Source organism: Panthera tigris, chromosome B3 (assembly GCF_018350195.1).
Source record: "Panthera tigris isolate Pti1 chromosome B3, P.tigris_Pti1_mat1.1, whole genome shotgun sequence".
Classification (NCBI taxonomy): domain Eukaryota; kingdom Metazoa; phylum Chordata; class Mammalia; order Carnivora; family Felidae; genus Panthera; species Panthera tigris.
In genome coordinates, this window is record NC_056665.1 from 97,970,053 (window position 1) to 97,994,969 (window position 24,917).

Consider the following 24,917-nt stretch of genomic DNA (forward strand, 5'->3'; position numbering starts at 1 on the left):
TATTTAAAATTTATTTTATTGTTTCATCAAAATTTTTCTTTTTCCTGTCAAAAAAGCATGATACATCTTATACAAAACAGTATAAATAACCCAAATTTTCTTCCAATTCCATATATAAAAGTAGTACCTCTTATTAAAAATAGTTACAGCATATGGAATGAGAAAATATATAGAATACATCCTTTCAAGAATCTCAAGTCCACATTCTTTAAATGGTATAAATAAAATGATTTGTAACAAGCTGAAATTTGTGAATTTGATTCACAAACTGTCATTTCTACGTTAATAAATAAGAGACCTAATACTGCAAAGGCTTAATAATAATAATATAATTTAAAAGAGCACTTGATTCCAAAATGTTTTCCAGCTTATGTCTCTGCGTGTGTGTGTGTGTGTGTGTGTGTGTGTGTGGGAGGGGGGGGGGGAGCGTGTGCATCTGAGTAGCTGCCATGGTAAGAAATGTCATCAATAGCAGCCCAGTTTTCACAGGTGCCCAATCCTTCTGTAGGAATCTGCATGCACTGCTCGCTGCTCCGGTAGCAAGGCCTAGAGAAAGAAGGCAAGTGGTATACTTCACCCCATGTCAAGATCATGTTTGGGGAGGAGTCTAAATTCACACATCTATAATGCAAACAATCTTTAAAAGCACACACATTAACACTACAATGCAAGCAAAGCAACACAGAGGCAGAAGAAATCACATCACTCCACACACAGAGGCGACGTGCAGATTCTAATAATGTTCTGTAATCTTAAAATTAGTGTCAGCTCAGGGGCCAGAAACAGAAGAGCCTGCAGTGGTATTCTAGAGACAACAATAAGCAGTCCACTCTGCCATCTGGCTGGAGAAAAAAGTTTTTTTGTTTTTTTTTTTTTAGTACAAAAACCTCAACAGTCTTTGCAGCGCCTAGGTGGCTCAGTTGGTTGGGCGTCTGACTTTGGCTCAGATCATGATCTTGCAATCTGTGAGTTCAAGCCCCACGTCAGGCTCTGTGCTGACAGCTCAGAGCCTGGAGCTTGCTTCAGAGTCTATGTCTCCCTCTGTCTCTGTACCTCCCCTGCTCATACTCTGTCTCTCTCTCTCAAAAATAAACATTAGAAAAAAATTAGGCAAAAACTGTACTAAGGTTTTTTTAATCTTATCCTGAAGTAATTGGAGTAAAAGGATATTTTTTTATTTTTAAACATTGGCAGGTGGGTTGGAAGAACATATTTTGAAAATAGCATGAATGAGAAAGCAATGGATACAATGTCTGTTAAAAACTGAGGTCAAGGTTTTATAACTCAATTCTGTAATGAATTACTGAAGTATCTTCGACAGCCCATCTACACAATTTTAATATTTGGAAACTGAAGTGGAATAGAGGAAGCTTCCAAAAACGTGGATTTTTAAAGCACAAAAGACAAAACTAATTGTAACCTTTTGTTTGAAAGGGCAGATGACAGAGGATATAATGACAAACCATAGATATATACTACGAGAAGAGGAAGACAGAACTGCTCCACTGTGTAATTGTAGTGCTAATTTGACTTTGCAAAGCCACTTTGAGACAATTAGGGAAAAGGAGTTGGGGAAATTCCTTATTAAATGTCCACTGAGAGACAGAAGATGAGCATCCAAACCAGAAAGGATTCATTTAAAACTATACAAACGAAGGAGTAATTTTAATTTTATTGGTTCTGAATAAACAAAATCGACAAGCAAAGCTGGACTATGAATGAAGCACTTAAGAGAACTATTTGAAAATCCAGCTTGTATCAGATTATGTCTGTAAGAAGCTAGGATGATTCTAACTCAAAGGGAAGGGGAAAAAGATGTTGATTTTCTGAAAGAGTTTTTGAAACTAGATGATTTTAAAAAACATAGTTGACATTTTTCCCTTATGTCACTGACTCCACAAAGTCCCCACTTGTGAATTCTATGGAATTCAGCAGGTTGTACCCCTCTGGTACAGGAAAACCTAGGGGCCTGTGTTAGTACTGCGTATCCCAGAGGTGAACTTGAATTCTGTAATATTTCTGGCATCGCACAAATGTCAAGTCAAAAACTGTTAGGTCAGCTGTACACTGTGCTTAAGTGATCCTGATCCTTCGTCACGGATTACGAATGTGCAAAGGAGACCCAGAACACTTCATCACCCAGCTTAGAAGCTGAGAGCTCAAAAGCATCACTGCAAAAAACCAAACCCAAACAATACTGCAGTTCCGTGGGTCTGTAAACACAGTAAGGTGAGACTCTTCAACAGACACGTTAAGTTCTTAATCTCCACCGCTGAACGGGTAGAACTTCCCAATAAACAGGTCAAATTAGGTGATCTGAGTTTACTATGAGGGAAAACAGAGCCTCGTACCTGCGGCGTGTTGGTTTCGGAGGTCCTGTTTTCAAGTTCCTCCTGCAGGCACTGGTTTATCCTTTCTGCCTGCAGCAGCTGCTGTTGAAGCTGCAGAAACTGCTCCCTGGGCACCGTCGGACAGGCTTGCTGCTGGCGCAGCTGGAGATCCCACGTGGGAGGGGATGGGCTAAGCATCACAGTGGACCTCAGGTGCTGCATCTGGAGGACAGAGGCGGAGCCCGGTCAGCCGCAGTGCCTTCAAGCACAGAGCTGCCCTTGCAAATGTCAAGCAGAGGGAATGAAGCTGATGAATTCATTAACGGCCTCTCAGACCCACTGATCACTTGAACACAGGACAGTACGTGACTTGAGTAAGAAGTGAGTAACGGGAAGGGACATTTTCCTTAGGAGATAATATAGTTAAGAAGTAGGATTTCTTAAAAGTTTTTAGACTTAAAAGATGTACTTCCTCACTCATGATGGAGCTACATGATATAAGTCATGTGTCTGAATTCTACTTCATTGTTTCTGGCACTAGAACTTTTAATTATGCCTGTTTAAAAAAACAGCGGGGCACCTGGGTGGCTCAGTCGGTTAAGCAACCGACTTCAGCTCAGGTCATGATCTCACGGTCCATGAGTTCGAGCCCCACGTCAGGCTCTGTGCTGACAGCTCAGAGCCTGGAGCCTGCTTTGGATTCTGTGTCTCCCTCTCTCTCTGCCCTGCTCATGTTCTCTCTCTGTCTCAAAAATAAAAGCATTAAAAAATAAAAATAAAGACACAAGTTGGGGTAAGCAAAGGGGAGAAAGTGGTTCAGCTTTAGGGTTTTGCCACTTTACTTACCATTCATAAAGACTCTTAAAAGCAAATGTTCAATGACTATGTATTTTCCAGGTTAGCAACTGAGTCAAAGAATCCCCTATCCAAAATTATTTTAACCTATTTTATTTTGTCAATGTTCAACTCTTAAATGGCACTGTAAGATAAGCAATTCGGGGACAGAGGGTGATATAGAAATACTTGTTCAAGACCATAAGACAATGATGTGTGTATCACATGCCGAAGTTGGGGAGAGGAAAAGGAAGGAGAATGCACATTGCATGTGGCCACTGAAGCATGGCACTCCACATCTGTCGATACATTCAGCGGACTGAGGACTCAACAGAAGGCATGCAATGAAGACGACCAAGTACCAAACTCAAGAAGAAGCACCTCAAGGCTTCTGAGAGGGGAAATAGGCCCTCTAAGAGACGACTATAACTAAACATTTACCATGAAACTTCAGAGCCACTATCCATTTCCTTCAAGCTAAAGTTCTGAGGTGGGAGATTACCCATTTTGAAATATTTCTAGTTACAGATTTAGAAAACCCACCATTTTATTTTCAGGAATAAAGAATAGGGAGAGTTATGATCCCATGATTTTCTATCAGCAGGATGAGTTTCTTCACATATATCTTTACATACTGAGGAAAATCCTGGCCTAAATGTAAACAGACATATGCCACAGTTAAAGCAAACTGGAAAATGAATACTGGCTCTTACCTTAAGTATGTATTAACTGTTACAGTCAGTAGAAATGATTACATGAACAGGGAGTCTAATGAGAGGTCTCCATGCTATGAAATTGATTGAAAGAGAATGTTCTACCTTCACACACTATCTCAGGCAGAGAACTGCACCCTTCTCTGCTAGTTCCAACCACAGAGTTCTAGGTACAGGTTAGCCACAGACAAAACAAAAACAAAAGAAAATTACAGGAGTCATAAAGAGAGGAAGAAAAGTATGAGTTACAAAAAGAGAACAGTTAAAACTGGGTATATTATATACCTGAATAGGTGTGCTCAAGTCAGAAAGAACTTACAAAAACACCAACATTTACATTTCTCCGTGTATAAACTTTAAAATATCTTATTTCTCTGATCCTGCAACTGCAATGTGAGTTTGGGAACTTACCACCTTTTCCTCCACCTACCCCACTACAATTATTTAGAAGATTCCAGGTCCAGCATGGGTGGATCTGATGTTAAATACTTGGTTTTACAGTTTATATTCTGCATCTCCAAATGGCAATTTTCTCGTTTGAGTGTTTGAAAACTGTTGGCTACCGGAGGTACCCAGTGGACTTGAGAAGTGCTAATATGGACTGGAACCCCTTTGTTGAATGTTCAAAATGAACTGTTTATAGAACACCGCCTCATGTAGTTCAAAGAGCCCCAGAGTGTGACTCAAATTCTTCTATTTCCTAGTCTAGTGATGTGGGAGCATGCCCTGGAGCATGGATATGTATTGTATTACATCAGCAACTTTTAAACTGGCATAGAAAGATGAGGAGAGATGCCTTCCGTCAAGGGAGTGCCTACATCAGATTAGAAAGCTTTCCTGAAATTCCTTGATCCTAAAAATTCTGAAAAATAATGAAGGGAAATTGCTTATGATGGCTAATCATGTCAAGGGGGGTTAGGAAGAGATGGGGGTTTCTGAGGACGGCTCGAGCAGGTGGGAGAAGAATTGGCCTGTTAGCAGAACATTCGGAGAGGATCTGCCACTGCCTAAGTATATACCCTGTTACTTATCAATTTGGTACTAGAGAGGTGGGGCTTAGCTTCAGATATCTTACTCCTCACAATATATAATTATTTCATCAGAAAGCATGTCTGTATCTAAACATAGCCTGCAGCTTGGGCTTTTGAGCACACTTATTATATGCTATTTATAGTTTAATCTCCCTATTAGTGGATAAATCAGAGAACATAAGATTGGCAGAAACCTCAGTGGTCATTTAAATGTCAGTGTGACATATTTGCCAGTATTTCGCCAGATTTCGTAAAAATCATCCATTTAAAATTACCTTGGCATGTCCAATTTCTTAAAATATTTAAATCTCTCTCATCCTATAATTCTGTTTTTAAGATATTTGTATTCGTAGTAGTTTTTAAGAGCACAAAGACATTTTCTACCCATGCCTCTCTACCTGAGATAAATTTTATAGTACACTACGTGATATTTTCATCTACCCAAAGCAAAATATCTCTGTGAAGTTTTTACTTATTATAGGAGGATTTGTACGGATGTTGTTTTACATCCTGTAATTGTACTTAGTAATCAGAAAGCAATCTGGTAGACTGGATACTCAATGTCCGAGCTGACAAGTTTTACAACTCCATTTTTATATTTAACAGATGTACCTCTCCCGAGGCAGTGAATTACAAATCTGTAATAAACCATGACAGCACCTGAACATTAAACTTCTACATGCTGATATTCCCAAATTCCTAACCCAAGAGGCTGTTAGCAATCCATCTATAAAACACTACGTATGATATGGGAGGTATCGGGAAACCGTTAACAATCACAGCAGTGGTGGGGAGCTCTGGGCCAATATCAGAGTCCCCGCCCCCTGAATTTGTTGAGGTATGGGTCCTTGCATTTTAGGATTACCCACATTATTCCTTCCTCTGTGAAGCAGTGTAAATTCCCGTGACTATGTAATGAGCAAAAATGTCTATCAAACTTGGTAAGACAGACCAAAGAATTCAGCTTGGCAGCATACTTTTCCAGTTTTTCTCGTAATAGGAATTCATGCTATGCTGCTCTCTCTCAACAAACGGCACATTCGTGGATTAAAATATTCTTCAGACTGAGGCCCTTTGCTTAAAAACTCACCTCCATTAGCTGCTCATCCAGTTTTACTTGTTTCTTTTTCAGGCCTTCATTTTCCAAATGAATTGTTTCTAACTCTCTTTCAAGGGAATTCATCTGACTGACCTGCTAAAAAAAACAAACAAACAAAACAAAATAAAAAAAACCCAAAAATTTCCTTTACAAACAAACACTTGAGTTGCTCTTCTTTATTTTGACAAATCCATGCTAGTCAGAAATCTCACCCCTTGGAAGAAAGCAAAGATCATTCAGCAAAGGAAAACAGCACTATGATTCAGTGCATCAATTATATTTAGTTTTTGATCATCACTGCTTACATAGAACAGATTCCGTAAGGCACCTGGCTTGCAAACTTTAGCGTCACTCACTGTAAGAAACACACCCAGGACATAAACTCATACCCATAAGTACATATATACGCATCATCAGTTATAAGTACATATCACTGAAAGAAAATTTCATGAAATATTTATCCTTACCATGAACCATGTACTCTGATATTTTCCAGTACGTTTTATTAATAAAAAAGGTAGAAGTTTTCACTACATCACTTTCATGATCCTTTACGATGGATCGGTGGGGAAAACAGTCTTAAGGCAAAGTTTAAGTCGGGTTTAAAACAGAGTACAAAAAACCTGCTTTATTTAACTCCTTTCTCAATTTTAAAGACTAAATTTGAAGGTTTTATGAGTATCCATTTTTGGAATTCTCTATTGCAGGAAGAATCTAATGAGCTACCTGACCCAGGAATTCGGAATATTGCTAAGTAGAAATACAGGACACTTCTATAGAAGGCTGATTTTGGTTTCTATCAAAAAGAGCTGAGGAGAGTAACAAGAATTTTTAAACAGAAGAGTAATCTTTTCAAGTTAAAACCTATCATTAGACTTTTCTCTCAGTGAGCAGCTGGATGAAACCCTTTATCTTTCTGGAAAATGTACTTGAATGTACCTAAAATTAAATGGCATTTTGGCTTTAGAGCACAAACCAGTCTTCTTACCGCCTATGGTCATAACTTTCACAAACTTAAAATTTTCATAAAATTTTTGTGACAGAAACAAATGATTGTTCATCATTCTTCCCAGATTTTTACACAAACCATAATTTTCAGAAGAGGAAGGTAACAGTGACCACTCTGAGTTTTGGTTGAGAAGAAGGAAGAAAGAAAAACAAGGGACAAGAACTCCCAGGGTAGCACTGGGCTTAGGTCTCTTACTTCAGGGAACCAAGTACAGAAAGCAAAAGTTGCTCTAAAGACTTAACCACATGGTAGCCCCCCTCCAACACGGTCCCTACTGATGTCCACCCATGGTGTTCACACCCTTGGTCTGTGTGGACAACCGAAGACAGCAGAAATGATGGTGTGTCCCTTCCAAGGATTAGCTTATAAAAGGCACTACAGCTTTCTATAGTGATCTTTTGGAATTTCTCTCTCTCTCTCTCTCCTCTTAGTCACTGCCATGTCCTGAGAAAAGGCCCCGGTGGTGAGGACCTGAGGCCTCTGGTAATCAGCCAGCCAGAAACAGAGCCTCTTCCTGTAATATTACTGAACTTGGACGTGGATCTTCTAGTACCAGTGAAGCCTTCGGATAAATGTAGTCCCAGCTGATAGCTGGACCACAACCTCATGAGAGACCCTGAGCCAGAACCACTCAGCTAAGCTGCTTCTGAATTCCTGGCCCACAGAAAAGGAGACAACAAATGTTTGTTCTTTTAATTTGTTGCACAGCAATAGATAACTAACACAGACCATATGAAGATGTTCCTGATATTCAGGATATATATATTTTAAAGTATATCTATTTTGCTAACTTAACAGGGCTGTGAGGCACTCAGTTGGTTGAGCATCTGACTATGGTTCAGGTTATGATCTCGCGGTTCATGGGTTCTGTGCTGACACACATCGGGCTCTGTGCTAACAGCTCAGAGCCTGGAGCCTGCTTCGGATTCTATGTCTCTCCCTCTGCCCCTTCCCCATGTGTGCTTGGTCTCTGTCTCTCAAAGGTAAATAAATACTAGAAAAAAATTAAAAGGGCTGTAATACTGCTAAAGATGATTAACCATCTTCATTATGAATGCTTAAAGTTAACTGCTCCTTTGCAACCACCATTCAATCATAAAGAACTATAATACTATTTGACCAGATTACAAAAACATACATGTAAGGAAGAACCAAAATATACCATTGTGATCACTTCCTTGGAAGCATGCAGGGAAAGAAACATACACTTAGGGACACATCACAGTAAGGACGTTGACACATATAAACTCTCAAAACTTACCTTCCTATTAGTAGGTGATCGTTCCTTTTGAAACTGTTCACACTCTCTCTTTAAGCTCAACTTCTCTTGCTCTGTAGGCCTCACCGTACCTGATGAGTTTAGATGTTTTTGGTGCTTAGGGGGAAGAAGGTTTGATTCCAGTTGACGGACCTAATAACAACATATGTAAGAGGAAGAAATGTGAAGATAGTCATCCAGTGAGGAAGAAAAACAAAAAAAGAACATAAGGAAAGTTTTTATTCAGTACTTGGGTTCTGTTGTATTAAAAACACTTTTTTTTCCCAGTCAAGTCTGCCAATTTTTTTTAATTTTGTTAATGTTTCTTTATATTTGAGAGAGTGAGGGGCGGGGGGCAGAGAGAGGGAGACAAAGAATCTCAAGCAGGCTCCAGACTCCGAGCTGTCAGCACAGAGCCCGACATGGGGCTCAAACTCACAAACTGCGAGATCATGACCTGAGCCAAAGTTGGACACTTAACCGACTGAGCCACTCAGGCGCCCCAAGTCTGCCAATTCTTGAAGTCTGCTTTTTTTGGATTGCAAACGATCCTTCTAGGTAAATCTGTTTTTAGTCTGGTTGGGTCTAAAAACCCAACACTGTAAGGACCAGAGAATAGAGGACGTCTGGATCTACCAAATCGCTGGGCGTCCACAGGGTGACGTGGCTGTCAGGAAAACATAGTCCTAGGCACTTGCTCTCTGACATGAGCATGGCTTTTAGGAGTCAGTGATGTGACAGTCCCATCAATTTTATATTGGACTGTCCACACCTGAAACCATGTATCCACACCAACAAGTTCCATGAGGACAGCGACCATGTCTGTCTTGTTCAACGCTATAACTTCAGCAATAGCAGAGTTTCTGGCACAGAGTAGGTGTTCTAAATCGCTATCTGTGGCTCTTCAGAGAGTTCTTTCTTAAGAGAAATGTTTAAGCATAGGTTAAGCATAGTTGGTCAACTACTTAGCAAAAGTAAAGACTATATATAAACATCAGTTTAGTGGTTGGAAAAGACCATCTTCAGAGACCATTCTAACCTTAAAAGGCTGAATCTTTAAAAAGGGGTACTTTTTCTCTTACAAGGAGTTAGCCCAATAAGATGGAGTCCAATTTTGCCACTTTTGTACTATCAGTCTTGACAGCTAGTCTCTTTAAATGAAGAATACATAGTTACCATAATTCTCATGAGTCTGTATTGAAAGTCAGGATTAAAATCATTGATTTTAGTATAGAACTGATTACACAAAATGAAACAAAATATTTTATAAACATATCAGGATAAAATTATTTGCAAGTAAATGATAAATTATGCATTCTTAAAGTAAGTCTGCCATAGCAGAATACTCAAATCCATACCCTAGACCCATTTCAGTCCTATTAAACATTCATTTTTATACCACACTATTTTCAAACGTATGTCACCATGTGCCGCTTTTCGTTACCTTGTCCCGTGAGTGCGTGAGTTCCGCTTTGGTGTTCCGCACCACAGTTTGGAGTCTCTCGTTCTCTTGCCAGAGCAGCTGTTGTTCCTCCTTCATCACATGATCCATCTGGTCCCAAGAAGGCCTTTGCTGCTGGTTATGGAAGGTGGCTATTTCTGGGGCCCAGTTCTTAAGAGCAAATTGAAGAGTTAAGCCTTAAAAACAAGCTGATTTCTGTTTTGAGTATATTTACTCAATGACAATAATTCTTAGGAAGCACCTTTCATTCTTCGTATCTTCTAATGGGGGTGAGTGTATGTTGTGTGTGTATGTGTCTATATACACACATACATACCGTATTTGGGGCGTGTGACTTAAAAAAGGTTTGGAAACTTCTTTGTTTAAAATGATCTTCGGCAAAATAGTCCCATCAAGTCTAATAGCAAAGATGACTGTAGGGCAAGTCAATTCTATATAGAACCCAAGTGCGTAGAGATTGGTGGCCTTAAAAATTGCTTCATACTTCTCAAGTTAATGCTTTGAACCCAGATCACTATTCTTTTGGTTAACAGAACACAGAGGGAACTTCAAGATGCACTGCTAACTTGAAAGCTTTCACAAGCTAAACTCTTTCATTTTTCCCATATGCAATCATACCCTTTTTTAGAATCCAAAGCACATACTGTCCATGTAATTGAGCCCTGAACTCAGGAATATGCTTTAAGCTACCAAAGTGATTTTTTGGATTCTGGAAAATGCTTTAAAAAAGGTAACAAGTAGGTAAGCCTTTTGTGTTTTAAGCTAAACCATGAAAAAGAAAAAGTTACAATCTCATTTTGAGAAAAATGTCAGCCCAGAAATAATTCTTTAAAATGGAAAGAACTATTGTTCTTTTTAAAAAAAAATAAAGAGGAGGTTCCTGGCTGGCTCAGTAGGTAGAGTGTGAGACTCTTGGTCTTAGGGTCATGAGTTGAGCCCCATGTTGGGTGTGGAGCCTGCTTAAAAATATATATGTGTGTGTGTGTGTAAAATAAAAAGTATCACCAAGATATAACTGGATTAAAATAACTGTCCTACTTTTATGGTAGGACAAAATGTTAATATCTCCACAAGGCTGACATCTATAATACCATTTCTAATTTATATAAGCACACAAAATAGCATTTTGATATATTAAAATGAGATACACTTTATATAACATCAAGAGTGTTTTTGTTACCGCAAAATAACTCAGCGTGGTCTCCTGACCTGCGCAACACAAAACGTAACCTTGTCACTATGCTTCCATTTATATGAAGTTCAGAAAAAGGCATCCCTAACCTATGGTGGCAGTGGGTCAAAAAGTGGTTCCCTTGTGGTTATCGACTGGAGGGGAGACATGAGAGCCTGCTGGGTGCTGGCAATGTTCTATATTTTGAAATAGGAGTTGTTTACACAAATATATGCACATACATAGTTATGGAAAATATACACGTGAACAACATAGGTTTGAACTGCACGAATCCACTTACGTGGAGATTTTTTTTTTTGAGACAGTATTGTATTTTCTCTAGCTTTATTATAAGGATACAGTACATAATATGTATAATACCTAAAATATGTGTTAATTGTTTATATTATTGGTAAGGCCTCCAGTAAACAGTAGGCCTAACTATTAGTAATTAAGTTTTGGAGGAGTCAGAAGTTTTAGGTGGATGTCTGACTGTACAGGGGGCCGGGGCTCCTAACCCCTGTTGTCGTTCAGGGATCAACCATATATTTATGTAAATACACACATCCATAAAAATATTCAAGTTACAGACTTAAAATCTGTGCACTTAACTGTATAAAGTTATACCTCAATAAAAAAGAAATTACCTTGTCACCAGCATTCTGAAGTTGTTTATATAAAGACATCACTTCTTGTTTCAAAGCCTCCTTTTCCTGCTGAGTCATTCGTAGGTCAGATTTAATCAGGGACATTTGCAGGTTCACATTCTGTAGGGTGTCTTCTAAACTCTGAACCTGCATCATGAGAAAAATCTTACATTGTGATGCAGATCCTCACGGTCTCACCTACAGCATGTCCAGGAATGAATGAGCTAAGATAAGAGAATTCCAAGGTCCCTTATATTTACTATATCCAGCTCTTTTTAGTAGCCTCGTGGAGACCCCAGTTATTATGTATTATTTACAGGATGTTATATTTAGAGCAATGATGAGCTATGTCCTGGAGCAAGGTGTCGCTAACACAGTCATCTGGTATATGACCAAGTGATATCTTACAGAACCAGTGAGTACCAGCTGGCATGACAAAAGCTAGCTCAATCCCATGAACCATGAGGTCACAACTTGAGCTAAAATCAAGAGTTGGATGCTTAACCGAATGAGCCATCCAGGTGCCCCAGTATCTATTTAGTTAAAAATAATCTAAATTTGTAAAAGCAATGTTGATAGATATCAAAACAGGGCATGAACCTGCCTTAGAAATCCTTTTTCTAAATCAGAAACAAGCAGTCATTTCCACACAGTATTCTTAAGCTTTTATAAGTAATCTCATAATGATGAGGTAATCTCATAATAATGAACTCTGAGGGAACTGTTGTTCAAGTTTCATCACACTATAAGCATATGACAAATATTAATCAAATTGAATCATTATGAACCCTCTTAGGCCCATTCTATCTGGAATATTCTTTCTACTAGGAATTCTGTTGGAATACATAGGAAAATAATTAACTGTACAGGTGAAACAACAGTTGGCCACATACCTTTTCCTGTGAAGCCTCTAGTTGGGACTTTAAGGTTTCACTCTGGTGTTCCCAAGATTTCTGTTCTTGCTTCATAGTAGCAATTCTATGCTCTAAAAGACTTGATTTTGCCAACTGTTTCAGGAAAAGAAAAGAGATAGCAGGCATGTTTGCAAACATATCTAGCCTCGATTTGTGCATCTCCACAGAGGCTGAAAAGATAAGTGCCATGTGGGAGCAGGGCAAGGTAAAACACAGACATTTTCCTGACTCCCTTTTCTACCTTTAATTTTGAAGAGTCTCTTTTCTTTGGTGGTTTCCATTTTTCTCTCTCATTGTCTCATTGTGGGTGAGAAGTGGTAGGCCGGGAGGCAATTAAAACTCTCAAGAGTGTACCATAATAGGAAAACATGGAATGCCTACTAAGGCAGGTGGGGCGAAAGCAGTGTTGTGGGATTTGCTAGGGAAAATATGATAGAAAAAAAAGCGTGTGTCTATGTAATAGATCTCAGAGTATTACATGCGACAATACTTATTTATATATTAAGTAGCATGGCTATATATTAAAATGAGGCAAACTGTATATTACTATATTTAATAATATCATCACTAAACAAATTTAGCCTCCTGTTAAAATCCTGACCTCAGAAATTCAGAGGGCGCGTAAGGCCTGCTGAAATGCTGGAACGATCAGGCTAAAACGGGACTGCTGAGTGCCACTGGACATAGAGAAATGCTCACTATGGTATACACTGTATGGTGATGGTAAAAAGTCTTCTGTTTCCTACCTTATCCACACAGCTCTTTAGTTCTTCACTGAGAGCCTCCTTTTCTTCCAGTAGTTTTTCATTGTAGCTGAGAACACTAGCAAGTTTTTGCTGGAAGTCACCAAGATCAGGACATCTGTGCAGCTGTAAGAGATCAACAATCCCATCGTGTCTCATGGCTGTATTTATAAAGAGGTATTTATAAACAGGGCGTTTTCATGGCTGCTGCTACTTCCCTATCTACATAGATATTTCAGAGGACATATAAACTCTAAGGAACTATAATTAAATTTAACAAAATGTTCCCTACTCGATTCTCTCCATTCTCCAACTGACTGCCAAAATGTCTGCTCAGATAGATTCAAGCAGACAGACACTGTTACGTAACGGTCCTAGCTTCCGTTGCACCTCAAGGGAAAATAAGTGACATACTGCCATTCTGTCATCAATTTAACATGTGTACATACATAGCACCATACATTTTCCTCATGCTTTTTTAACTAGAAAAAAATCTTTTTCAGCAATCTCAGTCAAGAGTATAGAATTGGCATGAACCAAGGACTGTGTATCAATACAAAGACAAGTTTAAAGCTAAAACAATCAGCGTTTTTCAGTTTGTTTCATGGGTCCTTCCCTTTGGAAGAGGCCAAAATTGCCTGGCTCAGTAAAATGTTAATGCGGACACATTGGCTTCCTCCTCTCCACTGGAATCAAGGCAAACCAAAGGCTGTTTCCGTTCCATTTCAGTATCAGCCTTACTAGGACTGACATTTTGGGGGGCCTTTCTGTGTACTAGAGGATGGTTAGCAGCATCTCTGGCTTTTAGATGCCCATAGCACCCCTCTCTCCACACACCAGTTGTGAAAAAAATGGCCCTAGATACTGCTAAATGTCCCAGGGTATGGGAGTGATTCCTACCTCCCCGCCAATGACTGCTTCAAAGAGACCGATTGTTTCTTACACGTCTTTACCCTTTCCCATAGTCCATATATTTTTAATTTCCCTCTCTTTCATTTGACTTCCATATGTTCAGTTCTTCATTAAGATTTTATGGCCATCTTTCTACTTTATACCTTAAGTTCTTTGACACATTTAGCTTTAGAATAATATGACAAAATAGACTTTAAGGGTTGAATCTTGTCTTCAACTGAGAACAAATACAGCACACCTTACAAATCTAAAGTCAGAAGGACATAGGACAATGTATTTTAAAGTACCGAGACACTGGTTTACTAAAGGATCTTTCTCCTTTGCTCTCTGCCTTGCTTCCTCATCCCAAGAACCTCACAAAGCCTGGTACCATTTTGGGTGTGCAGGTTGGCATGTGGCTTCTGCTGATGCTACTTGTGTTTCTTTGCTGTGCAACAGATAATTTCTCACTCACAAAGTAATTTTACTTGTATTATGTCCTACAGAGCAGCGCATACTTCCTAGGTCCATGCCGTATGGCAGCAACAATGGGCTGATACTATCCTACTGTCGTGATCCAAAAGAGCCCAGATGCCGTGAAACAACTTTCTACCCAAGGCAGACAAAGCTCACCATTTTTCCACTTCACTGTTTATCCCACCACCTCTGTAAAACCTTCACAATAAAAACATGCCAAATGATGTCTTCACCATGCTATCTTACTCCCAGATCCACTCCTTTTCTTCTGATCTCTAGCTTAGCGAAGTCACAAAACATGCATTTCCCATGCTATGGATTTGGAGCCCATCATTATCATCTTAAAGACCGAACAACAGATTTTCAAAAGGTAAAGGAGAAAAGTATGCCCACGGTAATTAGGATGAACTTGGTAATAACAGCATTGGAAAACTTAGGCCCTGTGAGCTTCAACTTTTGGAATGTTTATAAAGGCAGACAGCTTCTGTTATGGCAGAACAGATCTGCTCTGCAGAACAGCATCTGACTTACAGAACTCCTCTCAGGTACCAGTACTAGGCATTAGGAGAGGCACAAACTCCCCGGAAGGCTTATAATCCTATTAGGAAGTCAAGACTTCTAGGAGTCAACTAGAGATCAACACAAACATAAACTCAGTGCTAGAGACTCAGTATTTCAGCATTCAGAGGACACCTTTGTGCTCACAGGCTGAACAGATACAAAAGAGAGAATCTGATAATCTAAGGATGTCCTAATATCGAAGTAAACCTTAAGTGAAGCAATTTTAAAAAACAGAACTAAATTCTCCTATTTATAAATTAGGATTGCTCAAATCCTGTACTCACTGAAAAGTACAGAATTAAGAATAAAATAGGACAATGCTCAGGATATACCTTTAAGGTGAACCCTCTTTTATACTTAAAATTAAGTCTTTGTTTGAAACTTTGACATAGGCTTCTTAAAACCAAATTCATAAGTGAGACTGCATCCCTGCTAATGTTCTAGAATTTGCTCCTTAGCCCAAGATAGATGCCACATACTTGCCATAAGAAAAAAGAGAAAGAGGTACCTTTTTGTGTGTGTCACACCAGTCTGGATGAGTAGTTATTAAAGTTATGAGCAAGAAAGTCACTTTCATTTTAGACAAACTTATTATTACTTTGTCACCCGGCTAGAGGAAAGCAGAGCGACAAATTTCTTAAACTGAAGCGGCTGTGACTGATTTATAGAATTTTAGTCTACAACATGTCAGTTACACACCTCAAACAGCATGTAGAGGTTTAGGAATAGGAGCCCTTATACGTGGACTTGTACTGCAAACCCTCAGCTTTTACGAAGCAATGAGCTAGTTGACAGGACAGTGTATTAAGGATGTCCGGTGGCTGGCAACGCCAGACCATCAGGTTCACCATGTACTGTGAGCCTCTCCACTGCACCCACTCCCAGCAGCATACAGTCTTACTTGTTTCATTTTCTCCAGTTCATCTTTGAGAAGGAGGTTCTCCTGTTCCACAATATGAGTCTGTATTTTCACTTCAGACAGTTCTGCCTCCAGAGAAGACACTAAAGTGGAGGACTAAGAAGAAAAATTAAAAAATCAAAGAGCGGACATACTCATTTAGCCTAGGGAAACTTACTGGGTTCACAGAAGGCAGCATTAAAAAAACTCTAGCCCCCGATTCAATGACATACTCTTTTATGACCATTATATTCAGTAGAATGAACCAAAACTATTTTTTTTTAAGTTTATTTTTACTTACTTTGAGAGAGAGAGAGAGAGAGAGAAAGAGAGACAGAGAGACAGAGAGAGAGCATGAGTGGGGTAGGGGCAGAGAGAGAGGGAGAGAGAGAGAATCCCAGGCTGGCTCTGCAGTGTCAGTGCAGAGCCCGACCCAGGGCTCAAACCCATGAACCTTGAGATCACGACCTGAGCTGAAACCAAGAGTTGGGCGCTACCCAGGTGCCCCCCGAAATTATCTCTTGAAAGACTGTCCACCTCAACGTCATGAACATGATTTCTCAGGTAGTTTTTTCAAGTCTCTCCACTGCAAAGTTATTTCTCTTGGGGGAGACAGGTTGAGACGATGATAACTGTGTTTCTCCTTAACCTTGTTTATTAATTTTAGTTTCTATCGGATTTTGTCTACAACAGTTACTACTCTCATGTTTGCCTAATGATAACTTTCTATTTTCTTCTTTCTTTCTACATTTATTTATCAGAATTCTGCTTTAAGGGAGAGGTGTTAATTCTCCCCCATTTAGTCAATTTTTAATATCGGTTTGTATCCATACCTATTTATTTTATTCTGTATTTATTTTATCCTTTACTATGATTATTTTGTTGGTCAAACTCTTCCAGCTTTGGCCATGAGGAGCTCTTCAAGTGGGGTTCTGTGTCCTCTCGATATGCGCCCCATCTATTTTATTTTATTTATTTTTAGCACTTTTTTCTTTCATCTTGTATTTTCCCTGCCCTAGCCCTAGAATCAATCATTTTTCCAAGGAGCCCTGGCTTCTTTTAAAAGAAAATGGTATTTAGAAACAAGATCTGGGCACTCCATCCATACACACACATCTATATCTCTGTATCAATCTATCTATCTATATATATATAAATATATATGTAAAAAAAAATATATATAAATATATATATAAAAAAATATATATAAATATATATAAATATATATATATAAAGAAACCTGAGTTTATACTAATGCCTCAAATTCCAGTCCAACACCAGAGGGTTCAGTTTAGCCTTCCCCCATTTCCTCCTTGCAGCTTCCTTCTCCAACAATGAGAACCTCAGTTCTGTTGCCTATAATCTATTTACTTATTTGCTCAATTCTAATATACACAAAGTGGTTTCAGAATTACTGACTTATCCCCCATGAGAAACACATTCACTGGCTGGAGTAATTTTAGTGTTTGTGTACCCTTCTTTTTTTCTTTAGCCCTACAGTATGGAGTCAAAATAATCATTTCCAGTTTACTTAATTCTTTTCTTCCCCATCGTAATTATGTTATCCATTTACAATATAGTTAGGTTCATTTCTTAGTGTTTGTGTTCCAGGTTGGTATTCCTCACCATCTGATTGGTTTCGATTGGATGTTTATCTGGGGGTATGTGAAGAGTATGTAAAACACTGCTATGCTTTTAAGAGTCAGAGCCATGGGAAAAGATCTACTCAGGGAAGTGGCACTCCCTTCCCTCATCTCTTCTACAACCTTCCCATTCTTCTCTTCCATCCCTTTCCCACCCACCTTCTATGGCAATCATCTCTTTAGTTTCTGGTTTATCACTTTTGTATATTTTTCACACAAATGAGTGAGGATATGAGCATGTGTATTTTAGAACATCCCTTTATTTCTTACATGGACAGAGTCATCCTATACTCTTTTGTGCTTCTCTTTTTCACGTAACAGTGTGTCCTGGAAATAATTGCACATTGGTAGACAACTTTCCTTCCTCTCTTCCTTCCTTCCCTTTCTTTTTTCCCTCTCTCTTTCTCTTTTTTTATGGTTACACAGTACTACCCCAAGGTGTGACTGTGCCCACCACGTTTATCCAGGCATTCTCCTATATATGAACGTCTAGATGGTCTCTAATATTTTGCAATTACAAACAATGCTACATTGAGTATATGTGCATATGAGTATTCATGTTGCTGGAGGTGTACCTTTAGGGTAAATCCCTAGAAATGGGCTTGGTGGGACAAATGGTAAGCTCATATGTAATTTTGTTAAGTATTAGCATATTTCCTTCCAGAAGGCTAATATCAGTTTACACTCCCAGCAACATATAAAAGTGCCTGCTTTCCCCAAAGTCTTGCCAACAAAAAGTCATGGGTGAGAAAAGATGCTGTCGGTATTGTTTTTACTTCCATTTTTCTGATTATGAGTTTTTTCACGGACTTGAGGGACATTTTTATCTCTTTTTTTGTGATTTATTCATTAGCCCTACTTTCTGTGGTATAGGATATATAAATATTTTTCCCCAGTTTGTGAAATGTCTTTTGACTTTGTCTGTAGCATTTTTTTTTTTTTTTTTTGGCCACAAATTTTTTGATTTAATCATTTCTTTTTTGGTTTAATCATTTCTTTTTTGGTCTCTGGTTTATGGGTCATAGATAGCTTTTCTCTACACTAACGTTAAAGACAAATTGGCCCATGTTTTCTTCTGGTACAGACGTAGTTTTGTTTGTTATATTTAGGCTCCTAATCCAATTAGAGTTTTTATCTTTATGCACTATATAAGATATAGATATCTAATTTTTTTTTTTTTTTTAGAGAGCACATGGGAGAGGGGCAGAGAGAGAGAGAGAGAGAATGAATGAATGAATGAATGAATGAATCTTAAGCAGGCTCCACACCCAGCACAGAGCCCAAGGCAAGGCTCGATCTCATGATCCTGAGATCATGATCTGAGCCAAAATCAAGAGTCAGATACTCAACCGACTGAGTCACCCAGGCACCCATAGGGATCTAATTTTATCTGTTCCCAACCGTCTACTGAGTTGTCCAGGCACCACTTATTTATGAAATCCATCTTTACCCCAGTGATTTGTTATATAGTAAGTTTCCACTTGTATTTGAGTCTAATTCTAGACTTTCTGTTCCACTTCTCTATTCATTTGCTGATACTATACTGTTTTAAGACTTTACATCTAAGAAATTGAATGTAAGCATTGCTTTATGCTTTGAGATTTTCTCCCAGAAGTTTGGAGGGTGGCCACATTCCATACCTGCACTTTACATTGTTCCAGTTCTTCCTTCAGATTAGACTTTTCTTGTTTCCATTCCTCCAATGTACTGCGCCCTGGCTCTTGATCCTTCTGGCGTAGCATTTCTGCCAGATGTTGATTAAGTTCTTGCAGTTCTTTCTCATTTTGAGAGTTCTTTTGGCTAAGTTCGGTATTTTCCAAATCCAATTGTTGGTTTTGGGTTTTTAATTCGGAAATCTAAATAAAATGGAAGTAAGTTTTAAAGACTAGTTGCCCTAATTCTACTAAAAAACAGATTTAGAGACTATCTACCCAGGGGAAAAAAACCAAAGTTTTATACATACGTACGTACACAAACACATCCTTAACAATAGAATTTAATATGTTATTCATTATTACAAATTCCACCACTTGGGAAGTGTATGAAGAAGTGATAGACCCTCCATTTGGTCTAGCTCCACAGGGGTTGCCATTGTTCACAGCTGGGTACCTATCCCTCCAGATTGTTTTCTATGTACATACAAAACTCGCATGTATGTGGAGGTTTTCTCCTTTTTATAACAAAAGGAAATTTGAATCATTTCAGATATTTGGGCAGCCTGCTTTTTCCACTTGTAATAGTTCACAGACTTTTATCTTTCCAAGTCAGTGCATTCAGAAACCACCACAAGCTATATTTTTTAGTGGCTCTAGCATATTGTGTCGAGACATTCCATAATGTATTTATCCATTCCCACACTGACATACAAGTTTGTTATCATTCTTTTAATTATGAAGAAACAAACCAATCTTTTGAAAAACTCATTTACACAGGGTACCATTTTGAATTTTGCGTCATTTTCTTAAAAGTGGGGCTACTGGGTTAGGTAGGAGGTATGCACCTACATTACTGGTCTGAATATCCCAAAAATGTCTTCCTCATGGTGCTACCAACTTATAGTCCTATCGAAAATGTATAAGTACCTTCATATCCTTACCCCTTTTTAAAGACTAGATGGTATCTTTCATTTTTGCTAACCTGAAAGATGAAAAAAGAATTTATCTGCACTTCCCTAATAAGGTTAACTATCTTTTTATATGTTGTATTTTCCCCCTTTACTTGACCACTCCTACCAATTATCTGTTTTTTCAACAGGGTTTTGCCCTTTATTTGTGAGAGCACAGAATATATTTTGGATGTTAAGACCCTGTCTGTTTCTAGTACTGAAAATTCTCTTTTCCCAGGATGTCCTTGTCTTTTGGCTGTTTCAGGCAGATTCTTAAATGGCCTTGTCCTGCACAACCCCATGTCATGAGACTACACAAATTGGGCACTTGAATGGCAAAAGCTATCTGAATCAATTCTAATCCTACGAAAAGATACACTGATACTCTATATCTGTGAAATTCTGTCCTTCCCTTTTTGGTTTCAGTCATGGTGATGAAGGAAGGCGCTAACATCAATTGAAAAGAATGTGAGGGACAGAGTTAGTATTTCATAGATTTGGATTTAGAGCTAGTATTGTCTCCCCATTGCCACTGATTATAAAATTTATATTAAACACTCAGAATCTATAAATAATATATACATTATTATATTCACAAAAAAATATAAACCTAGCTTAGAGTCCGCATGGGGTGAGTTTCCATTCTGAAACCCGGGATTCACAACTTTATCATCACTAGCTACATGTGATTCCAGTAGTATGTCCTATAATTTTATAAATTGCAAATTAAAAAAGAAAATTTCAGAATCAAGAACACTGGGAAATACCAAGTATCTCCTCACCTGTTTCTTTAAATTTTCAACCATCTTCTGAACTGCAGCTTTTTCCTGTTTTACAATTTCTATTTTTTGCCTAAAGGGACAGTGAAAATATAAGAGTTAGGCTTTAAAAGTTGAAGTCAAAACAGTCTTAGTCCTTGCAAAAATGCCCTAAGAAAATTTAAGTATATGTCTTACCACATTTCTTCCTGAGATCCATTTAATTTCCCTAATTTCAGGTTAGAAATGCTATCTTCTTCATTTAAAGTAGTAATTTCACTTCTCAAAATAGAATTTTCTTCTTGAAGCTTCTCAGATTCACATCTGAATCACAGAGATTTAAAAATATCATTATAACAAGGCAGTCATGTGGCATCTTTGGAAAATGCTTTCTAGGAACTTCCAATAAAACAAGTATTCCATGCCAGTTAAAATGAGAAGTCTAAATTAGTAGACTTTTAGTACTGGAAATCAAGCTCTGACATATTGACCCCTTTCTTTTGGGGAGATAAGAATTTCACTAAAAGACATTAGGGAAGTGTGGCTGAAACACTGGAGTGCAGACAGAGACAGGAACCGAGACTATGCCTGCTATGTTTGCTGGTCTTCTCAGTGGCAACCATACTGCTTTGGGCAAAAAACTTCCATTTATCTCGGGCTCAGGTCCTACCTGCTCTATATAGGCATGGGCCATATTGCTAAGCTGTATTAGCTTTAGTTACAGACCTCAGGGCACCTAGGAAAAGGAAATTCACTACATAAATAAAAGAAATATGTACACTCATGTTCACTTTGTGATGTTTTTCAACTCATTACGTTCTGATTTTTAGAACCAAAAATGGTCTGAAGAAGGGGAAAAACTACATCTGGAATTCAATTATTTTGTTTCAGATCATTCAGATAACGTGATGTGATATTTTCCAAGTCTTTGAAAACCAAACTTGCTGGAAGACTATTGCAATCATGTTATATAAAGTCAAGTGAGCAGTGTTTCGCATGAGTTTCGTTTCTGTCTTAAGTACAAGCACATTTATTAGAATCTGATAGCTCTTCAACCAAATGATATGTTCTAAGATAAATTTCCATTGTTTACACAATATCAGCATGTACTTCAAGTGATAGGAGTGAAGAACTGTAAGTCATAAAGCACAGAATTTTTCCTATATTAGTATAAGAGTTCTCATCTACCAAGTGAGTTAATCATAAACAAAAGGCATTCTCACAGAACGTGTTCCATCAAATGCGGGAAACAATTAACATTTAGCAAAACCAAAACTACCAATCCAAATGAAATGCTAGAAAACAGTTAAAGACTTGACACACACTGAGGATGCACATGGTTAAACAGCAAACACACTCCATTAGGACACCCTGAACGAATGACATTTATTTCCTGTAGAGGGGGAGGGGATGCCTCCTAGGCAGGGTTATTCTATCTGTTAATACGACACAGAAGCAGAAGGAAGCCTACGGTACTGCTCTCTTCCTGAGGACTAACAGGTTAGTTTCTCTAGGCACAGCAAGCGGCGGAAGTTAGATTTGGTGAGATGCTCTTGGGATTCCATGAAGTTCAGAAGGTATATACGTTACCTCAGAAGTTCAACTTTCTGTTGCATCTCACTGCACGTGATTTGCAAGTCATGCATCATCGCCTTTAGTTCTTCCTCGTTTTCTCCTTGAGAAGGTCCATCTTTCTGCTTAACTAAAGTAGTGACTCTCTCCCTCAGCTTTCTAGTCAGCTCCTGCAGCTTCTTCTTCTCCAGTTCCAACTCCGCTATGGTGGCCTGACGCTGAAGATGTCCGTCTTGAAGGCCCAGCAGAGCGGTGTCTTCCTCCAGCAGAACTTGGTTCTGTACTCTGGGCTTCTCTCGACGTGTCCGGATTGTTCTGTGAAGCCAGGCAATTTCACTCGCTTTTACTTCTCCCACGAGCTGTGCATTCTGCTGCTCGAGGTACTGGTTTTCTTGATAATGTTCTTCTAGAATATGGTGGACACTTGTCACTGTGGGCACACGCTCTTCCCATGTCTGATGTCGTCCGAGCACCTTCTCATCAGGTTGGACTTCCCGGTTATCTAAATGGGCTTCCCATAAGGAGAAGCAGTCACAGCGCAGCACCGCTCTTTCCTGGAGCCTCTCGATCTTGCCTTGAAGCCTCAAAACCAGAACATGCAGTTCCTCATTTTCTCTCTTGACCTCATCGTAACTCTTTTCCAGGCTAAGGAAGGTTTCAGTCACCTCTTCAACTTTCTTTAGCTCATCCTGCAATTTGAAAACTTCCGAAGTGAGGTCTTTGTTATTTTCTAGGGCTTCGTCATAGCGCATCTCCATCACTCTCAGCTCTTCCTGAAGACAGTCATTTTCTCTGCTGGCATCTTCATATAACAATTTATACTTGGGGGAAGCCTCGGGGATTCTCTCAAGCATCTTCAGTTTCTTTTTTAGCACAGAAACGTCAAAAAGTAGGTCCTGTTTCTTTTCAGAAGCTCGACTGCAGTCTGCACGCAAGATCATTAGCTGTTCCTGAAGCTGACAAATCTGATTCTTCAGGTCCCAGGTCTCGGTCCTGGTCTCTTCACTATTCTCGAGCTCGGAAAAACTCTCTATTGATGCTTCAGACTCCTCTGTCTTGACCTCCTGTCTCTGAGCTGAGCTTGTCCCTGTACTTCCCAGATCCCGGGTTTCATCGTCTTGTAGGTCACTTAGGGCACACCGTGTGGCTACACCTTCTACTTGCTTCGTTTGATTTTGCAGTAAAAATGGCTCTGTCCGTTCCACAGAATTTCTAAAGAATCCAGTAGTTGGCTCGTCTAAACAAGAAGACATCACCGACCCTGGCTCTAATTTCTGTAGCTTCTGTTGCAATCTCGAAATTTCAGTGGCCATTTTCACATTTTCCTTCACTGCTCGCTCATGAGCTCTCTGCAGGCTCAAGAGGACATCTCCATTCTCTTCCAACAACTGCTTTCCTTGCTGGAGCAGGGACATGGCTCCACTTCCTTCTGCGTCCTCCCCTCCTGTTGCCCGGCAGCCACTCTCTCTCCTGGAGAAAGGAGATGCCACCTGCTGCATTTGCTTGATTTTATTCTGCAGCCTGGAGATTTCTGTGCTCATCTGGGCCCTCTCCTGATCTGCCTTCTCACAGGTCACCCTGTGGACACTCTCCATGGCCTGAAGCTTGGCCATCATTTCCTGCCTCTCCCGGTCACGTTCCATTTCCAGCTTCTCAAGCTGCTGGCTGGCCTGCTGCTCTGAGGCGCCCGCCTGGCACGGGACCTGCTCCCTGTCCTTCGGACCTCTGTCACGACTGCTCTTCAGCTCAAGTATCTGGTCGGACAGCAGGCTCTGTTGACTTTCAGACACGTTTCTTAGATCTTCCAGGTCTCTGAGCAGCTGCTCTCTTTCAACGACCATACTACTCAAATGTTCCTTGTACGTTTTCTCCAGCATCTCTCTCTCCTGGGTCAGGACCAGAGACGTTGCTTTCTCTCTTTGCAGAGTCTCTTTGAGCTGCTCCTGGGCTTCGGCGCACTCCTGGGCGAGCTCGTCCTTCTCAAACTCCCACTGGGATCTCTCCTCCAGCTGCTGTTCCACGAGCTCCTGCAGCTCTTGGCGGTAGCGCCCCTCCAGGCTCCGCAGAGCGCTTTCACACCTCTCGGTGACCTTCTGACAATCAGCCTGGGACTGGGCTTCTATCTGAGAGGTTCTTCTATTACACTCAGTTTCCATTTTTTCCCTAAATGTAGTCAACATACAGCATTACTGAAACTGCCACCGCCTCCAGAAGCAAACAAAAAACATTTTCCCGCGCACGGGAGAAGCCGCCAAGCAGACAATTTATATCCTTTCTATAAAAACGGTCTTCACGTATTCC

The 24,917-nt window shown here is 39.5% G+C and overlaps 1 protein-coding gene and 1 long non-coding RNA gene across 24 annotated transcripts in view; one reads left to right on the plus strand and one right to left on the minus strand.

Annotated features, from left to right (window-relative positions):
* Positions 1 to 24,917, plus strand: part of LOC122239602 — an 81,086-nt gene that overhangs the window by 42,264 nt on the left and 13,905 nt on the right. For 4 of the 13 annotated variants that reach the window (XR_006218842.1, XR_006218844.1, XR_006218837.1 and 1 more), the window contains 2 exons: positions 13,266 to 13,388; positions 14,609 to 14,811. The exons of 2 other annotated variants lie outside the window; for them this stretch is intronic. This is a non-coding gene — a long non-coding RNA (uncharacterized LOC122239602). Of the gene's footprint in view, positions 1 to 7,447; positions 7,699 to 13,265; positions 13,389 to 14,608; positions 14,812 to 24,917 lie in introns of those variants that run through there. 7 more of the 13 variants (XR_006218840.1, XR_006218848.1, XR_006218847.1 and 4 more) reach the window with 3 other exon arrangements.
* The window catches only part of NIN (ninein), a 95,744-nt gene that overhangs the window by 3,791 nt on the left and 67,036 nt on the right, over positions 1 to 24,917 (minus strand). For 6 of the 11 annotated variants that reach the window (XM_042989666.1, XM_042989665.1, XM_042989667.1 and 3 more), the window contains 12 exons: positions 22,635 to 24,779; positions 21,243 to 21,368; positions 21,069 to 21,138; positions 19,322 to 19,537; positions 16,042 to 16,155; positions 13,215 to 13,337; positions 12,448 to 12,561; positions 11,555 to 11,701; positions 9,719 to 9,886; positions 8,278 to 8,427; positions 5,999 to 6,103; positions 2,352 to 2,552 (listed from right to left, as the gene is read on the minus strand). In XM_042989666.1, coding sequence (XP_042845600.1) covers positions 2,352 to 2,552; positions 5,999 to 6,103; positions 8,278 to 8,427; positions 9,719 to 9,886; positions 11,555 to 11,701; positions 12,448 to 12,561; positions 13,215 to 13,337; positions 16,042 to 16,155; positions 19,322 to 19,537; positions 21,069 to 21,138; positions 21,243 to 21,368; positions 22,635 to 24,779 — 3,679 coding nt within the window. Of the gene's footprint in view, positions 1 to 212; positions 547 to 2,351; positions 2,553 to 5,998; positions 6,104 to 8,277; positions 8,428 to 9,718; positions 9,887 to 11,554; positions 11,702 to 12,447; positions 12,562 to 13,214; positions 13,338 to 16,041; positions 16,156 to 19,321; positions 19,538 to 21,068; positions 21,139 to 21,242; positions 21,369 to 22,634; positions 24,780 to 24,917 lie in introns of those variants that run through there. The other 5 variants (XM_042989669.1, XM_042989664.1, XM_042989672.1 and 2 more) reach the window with 4 other exon arrangements.